Consider the following 9,724-nt stretch of genomic DNA (forward strand, 5'->3'; position numbering starts at 1 on the left):
TGTTCAGTCTGGAGAAAAGGAGGCTCAGGGGAACACCTTGGGGACCTCACCAACCTCTTCAAACMCTTGAAGAGAGTTTGTAGTGATGTGGGGGTTGGTCTCTTCTCYCATATAAMGAGTGACAGAAGAGRAGGAAATGGCTTCAAGTTGTGCCAGGAGAGGTACAGACTGGATATCAGGAAAAAATCTGTAACTGAAAGGATTATCAAGCAGTTTGCCCAGRGAAGTGGTAGAGTCACTATCCCTGAAGGAATTAAAAGACCCGTGGATGTGGGGTTTAGAGACATGGTTTTGTGGTAGACTTGTCMGTGTTAGGGTAACTAGGAYTCAATGTATTTAAGYGTCTTTTCCAAACRAAAAGATTCCATGATTCTATATCATAAAAAGTTTATTTTCCAGATACTTCAGTGTTTCAGAATTTTTTTTTTTTCCCTTGAACACATTTAAGGCTGTATATTTTATGTTCTGTGGAGGTTGCAGGTAACAAGATGAGGGCAGTGAGATAGGAGTTTTTCCTGGGATCAATACAAGGAACTCCGATAAAACAAAATGGAAAGTAAACCCAGCATTCTTCTTGGTCAAGTGTTCGATGAGATAAATCAATAAAACAAACCCMAGTGCTTTCATAAATATAAAACAGAAGAGAATGGGTAGTTTTAAATTAGGATTTCRAAATGTCTCAGAAAATTAAAGATTCTTTTCTTTGTAAGTGAAGCTGGATAGACTGTATTGTCACAGAGAATGCACACAAGACAAAATACAGACCTGCAAATTCAGGCAAGCCTTCTGTAATTGCTGAGCAGTAACTGCCATCTGAAAATTGCCAACATCAATATTTTCTGTTGTTCCTTTCTTAGTGTTCATTCAAAAAATTCAAGGATTCAAGTTTGAGAAGTGGAGTCCTGTCCCAAGATCTTCAAGAGTTTATGAACACTGTCTAAGTAAACAAGGTAAAGGAAGAAAACTTTTCTTGAATTTTAGCAGAAAAACTGCTATTCCTGTTATCTCTGGCATTTGAAAATGCTTCACTGCTTTAACCAGAAATGGTGAAGCACTGACCAAACAAGAAGGCGCTGAGTGAACAGGTTTGTAAAGCAGTGATTATCCCTGAATTTGAGAAATGTCACAGTTAAAAAAAAAAAAAAAAAAAAAAAAAAAAAAAAAAAAAAAAAAAAAAAAACCCCAAAAAAACCCCTAAATTAAAACTTCTCTGGCCACAATTTGCACAACTGAAATAATAGGTCTTGCATGTAGTACCATTCTGAGAGACAGAGTAAGAATTCAGAAAGGAAGGATGAACTTGAAGACACACAAGTCGTGAAGCTACTAGGAAGAGTGAAGATAGGGAAACCGAAGTGAAATGGGACATTTAAGGATAGACAAGGAAMGAAGATAAAAGACAAAGAACTTTGACAAATGATGGTGTGAAAGGAAATGTTATTCCTTCTTGCCAATATGGAGAATCATAGCTCATATCTCCTACAATTTCTGACAACTGACATCTGAAGCAAATGCATGACATGTTTCATAAGCCATATTGGGTCAAATTTGCAGGGTCCTGATCAAAATCTTTGGAAAGAGGACTTATTTATTTTTCTTCTGAGTTCCAAGAGGCTGCTGTTTGGACTAAAAAATCTATCAGAATATTCTTCCAAATGCAGAATTTAAAATATCACCAAATTAAGCATTATGATATTTCAGATTAATCTCAGCAACTAGAACCTCTCAAGAGAAGTGGGTGCAAGATTTTTTGTTGATAGTTGATATGTGGTTTTAATTATTTTCTTGGGAAAATTATAATCTTCAATTCCTATAAACTGAAAGTTTTCAAAGCTCTAGAGAGAAAGAATGATTCCATGATTTCAACGGAGCACCAACATACGTTGTGAAAATTGCTTCTCTATGACTGCACCGAAAATAACATGGAAATTGGCAGATTGCAGTCAACTAAATCTAATGAAACTTTTCTTTGATAACTAAATGGAAATGAGAGTCAGTTTCCTAAATTTTTCAAATTCAAGAGAAGAAAAAAATTTAATTCCTCTTGATTTTTTTATTGCAGCCCCCTAGAGAGGTAGATTTTATTGAAAATCTTAAGGTAGTTGCAGTATTTATAATGGTACCCAACAATTATAATATAGCTAGCAGAAAATAAAAGGCTACTAAGAAATGMAAAGGAAATAATATTTATTTAATTTAGGTGAATAGATGGGATTAATAAATTATTCCAGCTCCAGCTATCTGGAGAAAAAATTATCAACCACTGTTTTACTGCAATTATAAACTTGTTTTAATAGGTGAACAACAGCCCTCCTTCAAGAAATACATGGCTGAAAGAAAAAAAAAATAAATACTGACTAAGAACTGCATGTATTGAATTGGCATATTGATTGCTATTATTTGAAATTCAAGTTTATCTTGATCATAAAGAGATTTTGTCAGGTGGTTTTCCCAAAGGATTCTTAAGTGAATTCTTTCCATTTGTTAATATCTCTTGCAGCTATAACCAGTTTGGCCCAGATTTTGTTTAGGTCTTCAGATTCTGCCAAATTGGTAGAATTATAATATTATTGCATTAATTATTATCTATAAGTGTAGCAGACAAAGCTTCCAAATTCAGGAAGGAGACATCTTGAAACTGGACACAGAATATGGACTGAATAACAGAATGRTATTTTCTTAGTAAATTTTAGCAACCATGCTTTGTAGAAATTACTTCAATTATTTCAGCTTGTCCATTACTCTTGCTGGTGGAGGTGCTGACAAAACTTACAACTAAACACAATAAAAGTACCTCAAGAAAAAAGAAGTTATCCTATATAACAACTTTTCATTATTCTAAAACATCTGTGTAGTGTCTAAGTAGAACAAAACGACAGTTTTAAACACCCTGTTTAAAGGTCTATGAATCATCACTGACATACACTTGATGTTAGGATAACATAGCAGGACTCATGCTTGTGTGCACAGAATTTCTGTCCTGGAGTATTTAARGCAAGCCATTATTCAATAAAATACCTGTCACTTGAAGAGTAGTTTTGAAAACATAGTGTTGAATAGAAGTAATTTTGCAATAGATTTTTAGATGTTAGACAGAATTAAGTACCCAGAGGCAAACTCAAACTGTAGTGCCACATACACACAGAACTTTTTTCCCTGAAGTAATGAAAGGAAAGCACATTGCAGTACACAACATGACCTTTGGGTATCATACTTGTCAAAAGTTATAAAAATCCAAYGGCTGAAATTCTCATTGTAAGGATTACTTGAAACAAGCTTTATTAAACCACCCCAGCTATTTAAAAGTGAATAAAATGAAATAAAATAAAATAAATAAATAAAAATCAAATATAATGTCCTAACCTCAGCGCTGGCAAGGTGCCATTTGTGATAAAAATGACCAACTGTTGTAATATAATAAACCAGGGTTAAATTTAATGTTTGTTTCACTTTTTTTTTCCAACTACAGTAACCTTCTGAGAAATGTCATACCTTACTATTTTCTTTAATAGGAAGGGTTAGAAAAAGAAAGAATCAAAGTCTTTTTTTTTTTTTTTCTATAACAAAACCTGAGGCTGTAATACAATAGATGCCAGATATGGCTTATGGTAGATATGTTCTTCTAATACTTTTTAAAGGAAATGTATGCACTATTTTCAAAAATGACTGAACAAAGAAAGAAGTTTGTGATCCAAAAAGAGTGGTGCTTGGATGTTAATCATCCCCTATGATCAGCACAACAGCTATTGCCAGCCATGCAGAAATACATAGGAAAAAGTAAACACTCGACAGAAAAAAAAATCCTGGAGAAAGCAGATCATTAAGAACAGGTAGAAGCAAAATGCACAAGCTCTTTTACTTCAAGCACAAGCTTAATAAAACAACTCTAAAAAAAAAAAATGCAAAATTGACAGACCTGTGGAGGAACCTGCCTCCTTTTTTGGTCAGGGGATGTGACATACACAGCTTGTGCATATGCGTAACTTTTGAACCGCGGTTTAGGAGAAGGCGAAGGTCCCTGGGGTACACTGACTGTGATCTACAAATAAATTAGAATGTACATATGGGTAGGAGCACGGATTGTAGAAATAAAGTACTGATTTTAAGAGTAACTGTAGAAAAAGAAGGAGGAAGGTCATCACCAGTTAGATTTTTTTCAAGGTTGGTGTTGGTATTCAGCAGACAAAATGGGATGGTATTAAGGAAACCTCTCATTTAATCTGACACTCTTAYGAAAAGCAACACACTGTCAGGACTCAACACCAGCAGAATACCAATGTAAAGTCAAGCTTCCWTATAATTTACAAGCATTGGCTCAAAAAGCAAGTGGTCTTGTGTCACATCTAGAATAAACAGAGCCCATACTTACCTGCTCAGTACTCTAAAAGAGAGTGAGCATCCCAAACRCAACACACAGATTAAATTCAGGCAAGTACACCAGACCTAAAATGCACTAAGCACTTCAGCAGAGACTCTCTGATGATTTCAGTAAAAACAAACCCCTGACATCGCAATCATAAACTAGTTCCAAATATTACATGAGTTTTTTGAGAGGACAACTGTAAACTGAGAAGAGTTAGTGTAAATAAAATGCTAAAACATTAAAAATGTATCATGACTACAGGCAAATGTCAACTGCTGTTCTCTAAAAAGGTAAAAATGTATTTGCCTGTTTTTAAATGTAAAGCCTCCCCCAATTTATTTATTTTTCCTTGAGGTGTCCTGCCACWATCAAAATGCAGASTGCTGCACAAGAGAAGTGCAAAGCACTTATTTGCTGAATAGTAGCTTTTCCAACAGTCTGGTAGAGATAAAAAACAGTGTGAAAGCACATGCAGACAAGTACTTTGACTTGCCTGAGGTGAAGAGTCTTTGCCCATTACGCCCACAGGCTTTTTGCCTTCCACTAGCCATTAATATCAAACTCATGGGGTTGGTAGGGAAACAACCACTTTAGAGCAGCAAGAGAAATGCAGAAAAGAAAAAACTCACTTCTTGTGAAAAATGCTGTTCATGTACTTCTATGTGCTCTTCTCTAGTGACCCTTGAGTGCCGTGGCAACATCTCCGCCTCCCTGATGGCTTCCATGSTGACTTTCTGGGGCAGCACTTGGAAGAGCGAAGTCACGTACATTAAGATGGACTTTTTATCTGGACAGGCAGTTGCAACATCTGAAAGGCAAATGAGMATGTGTCATTTCAGTTTCCACATTGGACATAAGCAATAGCCAATTAGTTTCATGGGAAGTTGATAGACTAATGAGCAATCTATTGTCCACATGAATTCTCTGGAGACTAATTAGAACCTTACAGTCAGTTCCAAAACTGCAGAACAAACTTGCATATCAATGAGAAGGAGSCAAAGTTTATAAAGGTAATGGTATCTCATTCGGCATGAACTTGCCATCTGTATTTCTTGMGCCAAAATGCAATTTGACACTGTGATCCCCATTAAGCAGAACTAGACACAGAAAAAGGTGTATTCGCTTGTGCTGCTTAAATACTGCAATTCCAAAAAGTAAGGACAACCTCATTTTCCAWTTCATGCCTTGTACATTCTCCTCACATCATTTAACCATTGAAAGCAATCATGACGTAGGGGGAAAACAAATAACCCCATTTTTCTAGTGAATGGGTTCATAAAAACCARCTATTGAAGTCAAACTATAATAAAGCTACATATCTTTTATATTGTACTGACTCTTRCATTCCTCATGAAATCAGTGGAACATCAAACAAACATGGTATTCACAAGCATTAAAATACGTAATGGAACAACTCTTCAGAAAAAAAAAAAAAAAAAAAAAAAAAAAAAAAAAAAAAAAAAAAAAAAAAAAAAAAAAAAAAAAAAAAGCCCTGTAAAATCTCTATGGTCTTTAGTAATCAGCACAAGAAACCTTGCGTGAACACAAAGATGATTCCAGCTTTTGCACACAGCCATGTTATACATCAGCAGGAAAACCAGTTTCTCTGACTCAACAATTCAAGTCAATAAGGATTTGTAAAATGWAAGGCATGTGGCAGCTCTTTGAAATAGTCACTTTGTTATTTGCCATTGACGCTTACTTCCTACACTCAGCCTGGCAAATCAAGATGTAAAAGGACAGTTGCACMAGAAATTTATCATTAATTCCATAAACATTTTAACATGAGTGCTGGCAGAAAGTCAAGAACTATGGGTTTTTACTGTCTGAGATCAATCTTGGCTTAGGTAAGATTTGAGTTCACAGGAAAAACAAAAATCAATAATTTTTGCAAGGTGGCATCTCATTCTCTCTTCTTAGAATGTGGAATGGACATACYGACATGAGGGAAGGTGCCTTACATTAAAAGCTTCACATATATTTCAAAATTAAGAAAAGAMATTCTATTAATAATTTTGGTTTGGCTTTCTCAACCATCTCTGTATCTTTGCTCAGTACTTTGTGAAAGAAAGATGAAGGATAGATACTAGATGAACAGACAYCAGTACCAGCTGTGACTTTTCTATTGTTTGTTCATTATTTTTCTTTCCAGAATAACCCGTTAACCAAATGGGCAAATACCTTCTTATTTATCTGCAAAAAATATCTCACACAATAAATAAAATGAGTACCTAGTAAATAACAGACATGCCAAAAATTGTTTACCCATTCTATCTGGCAAATAAAAATTAYAAATGCAGCTGTCAAAATCCACTGGAAAACAGGAAAGGATTTAATTATTTAATCTCAACAAATAACGAAACAACCATTGCTGCAAAGCCTGGAATATCAATCTGTCTCTCAAAAATCTTTATTACAGTCTTCTGAACTATCAGAGCAGGAATGAGTTCTGCTATACCGTGTCTTTGCCTTGATTTTATCTTCTTTTGAAACCTTCTCTAATGTATTATCTTTACCACCTGATGAGTCTGATGGCTATTTGAAGTCCCAGCATTTAGCTAATAAATAAATTGAAATTCAAGTATTTTCTTGCAAGGAAGTTCACTATTTCTTCGTACATATGTCTGCTTTCATTTGTGGGGCAAAAATATCTGTCAAGCCAATACACACCTCTTAAAAACCAATTGCAACTCCTGGAAAATACAGAATATTTTCAATCAAACTAAGTCAAGATATGTAGACTATGCCATTTTTCCAATACTAGTTTTCAGAAAATTATCCAGGATTTTTTTTTTTTTTTCTCCAGACCAATTTATCTTCTGAAACTCAACTCAAAGACAAGACGTTCAGAATATTTTCATCAGTTTTCTTGACAAAGACTATCCAGTGTAGGATTGAAAACAATAATACTAATGAAAAAAAAAAAAATTAGACTACAGTCAAAGCAGAGTTTAAAATGGGAAGCATTTTAAGGTTAGCAGAAATTACATTATTAACATGTTTATCAATAAAGAATCCAAAAGGCTTTGGAAAGATCTGGAAACCAGATCTTAKCTTTAATAAGACTCAGTTACACAAAAGTGTTCTAAAAGTTTCATACATGCGTATTCCAGTTATTGAGAGGAAACCTTTTCCATACAAAACTTTGTGCTGACAGATTAGTATTTTCCAAAAGAAAACAGTGACTCAAACTGAAATGTACCACATGAACCATATTGTTCAGAGAATTACTTCTCGATTACTTTTGTGATCCATGACATTACTTATTAAGACACGTGGTTTTTAAGCATCCTTTATCATCAAAGAAACAAGGGAAGGTCCAGGGAAGGTCTCCAGTCAAATTCACAAAATACAAAGAAATAAAACAAAACACTTATTTTGATATACGTGCCAAAAAGGCTTTCTTTGTCCAAAGAGACACCATAAAAACTCAATTTTGACCATGAATTTTAATGTGCAAGATACTGTTTATCTAGAAAATAAGTTACTTGCTAACAAGTACCAAAAGGGCAGAAAGAATCTGAATTCACCCCAGAACATTAAAACCATGAAAAAAAAAAAAAAAAATAAACCAACCCAAATTCACCTCTAGTTAAGTGCAGTTGCCTTTTAAGGGTTATTACAGATTTAATTTGGGAAGCAATTTGCCTGATAGAAGTTCACTACAGCTTGATTTTTATTAGCAAATATTCTTTGTTTTCTGACGAACATAACTGGATCACAAAAATAAACCTGAAGTGTTCTCAAACTAATTATTTTCTAACAGTGMCAAAAGTAAGTAAATATGTCAAACTCTTCAAAAAGTGATCCACCTGCCTATTTTTACAAGCCTTGCAGTTCTCACGTGCTTTGATTATTGCATCTATGTGTTTGGTCAATGAACAAATCCCTGCCAGTATTCCAAGTTCTGGTGTAAAGAAGTTTTTTTAAGGCGTGAGTAAAAATGAGGAAAATAAAAAAAACTTAAATAAGTTCTATACCAAAAAATACAGTTCTAACAACACAAAATGCAGCACACAGTGGTACATTATGTATACAAAGTCACACACAGAGCACAAGTTATAAGTGTTTATGAAAATGTTCCATCCAATTTTCAAATGCATGGCTACTTATAACTGTTCCTTTYAAATAATATTCTGATTTCGCCAAGCTCTGACCAAATAACAGTTCAGACAYTATTTGTGCTGATTCCACTCACTTTTTCTATCAAACTAGTAGCAAATAATTTTGAAAAAGGAGAGCTTAAATGCCTGCTGCACTGCTAGAAAGATTATATTTCTGTACATAAATTGCTGATCYGGTTTCTTTAGATTGAGAGACAAATTCTGAAACACACTTCATCTTACATAGTACTGAGAAGCAAGATAAGACTTCAGCCCTACAAAATACAAGAAATCTTTTGTCCTCAGCAGAAGGAGGTAGGATTTTCACAGAAGCATGAAGTAGAAAACACAGAAAACTAACTTCTAAATCCTATACATCACCTAATACTGTTTGCTTCTATTACAATACACAAAATCCCAGTGTATTAATATTAGCTGCTGCTATCCTGAATGAGATTTTAAAAACTGTGCTAAATAAAAAAAAAAAAAAAAATTTCCCTCCCTTCCACAACAAATTTGAGACTGAAATTCAAAAGTTGATTTGAATTTTCAGAGATTACATTGTTATTTTTCCCCTGATAAATGAATGCTGTTGTTATTTCTTCAATCAAATTGGGGGTTTGGATATTTTTAGAGGCTTTAAAGTGATAATAATGCAACATTAATACTTATTACAATTTCTGAAAAACACCCTACTGATATTTCCAAATGCGTCTGTTTAGAAGGCAAAAGCTCTCAGATTGCTGAAATAAGACAAAAATCTGACACATAAATTATTACTTTTTTACAATGCAAACTCATTGTAAGAGGTATTTTCACATTCATATGGCCACTCCTAGTGTGGCACAAGCCTCAGCCACAGTATCCTAGACAAAGGTATAGTAGAAACATTTTTAAAAGCACAGCCACATCTCACATGTAACTTTTATTTATTTTACCTTTCAGCCTCAAGGACAAGGGTGAACTTTTCAAAGCATGTTCAAAAATCTGTGGCAATCTGTCTGACAGGGCTCACCAAAAYATTTTGAAAGAGCTTCCATAAAACCCATAAAATCACGTTTTGATTTTGATGAACCTAAATTTGCCATTGAAACTGTGTRAAAGTGCATGAGACTGTACTAGTAAAAATGAAACTGCTTAGTCTTAAATAGCAAGAGAAACAAGTAAAAAACAACTAATTTTTCATTCCCAAATAGATGCATTAGAAACCTAAGTAAAAAATATCTTCAACATTACCCCCAAACATAAGGGTAACGAG

At 34.2% G+C, this 9,724-nt stretch overlaps 1 protein-coding gene across 1 annotated transcript in view; it reads right to left on the reverse strand.

Moving 5' to 3' along the window:
* Positions 1 to 9,724, reverse strand: part of LOC130581579 (dystrophin-like) — a 437,590-nt gene that overhangs the window by 23,295 nt on the left and 404,571 nt on the right. Inside the window, exons 8-9 of the mRNA XM_057379767.1 lie at positions 4,993 to 5,171; positions 3,917 to 4,039 (exon numbers count right to left, since the gene is read on the reverse strand). Of these exons, the coding sequence (XP_057235750.1) occupies positions 3,917 to 4,039; positions 4,993 to 5,171 (302 nt within the window). The remainder of the gene's footprint in view (positions 1 to 3,916; positions 4,040 to 4,992; positions 5,172 to 9,724) is intronic.

The sequence above is a fragment of the Malurus melanocephalus genome, unplaced genomic scaffold, assembly GCF_030028575.1.
Source record: "Malurus melanocephalus ecotype Western Australia unplaced genomic scaffold, MMel_1.1 scaffold_422, whole genome shotgun sequence".
In the NCBI taxonomy this organism is placed as follows: Eukaryota; Metazoa; Chordata; class Aves; order Passeriformes; family Maluridae; genus Malurus; species Malurus melanocephalus.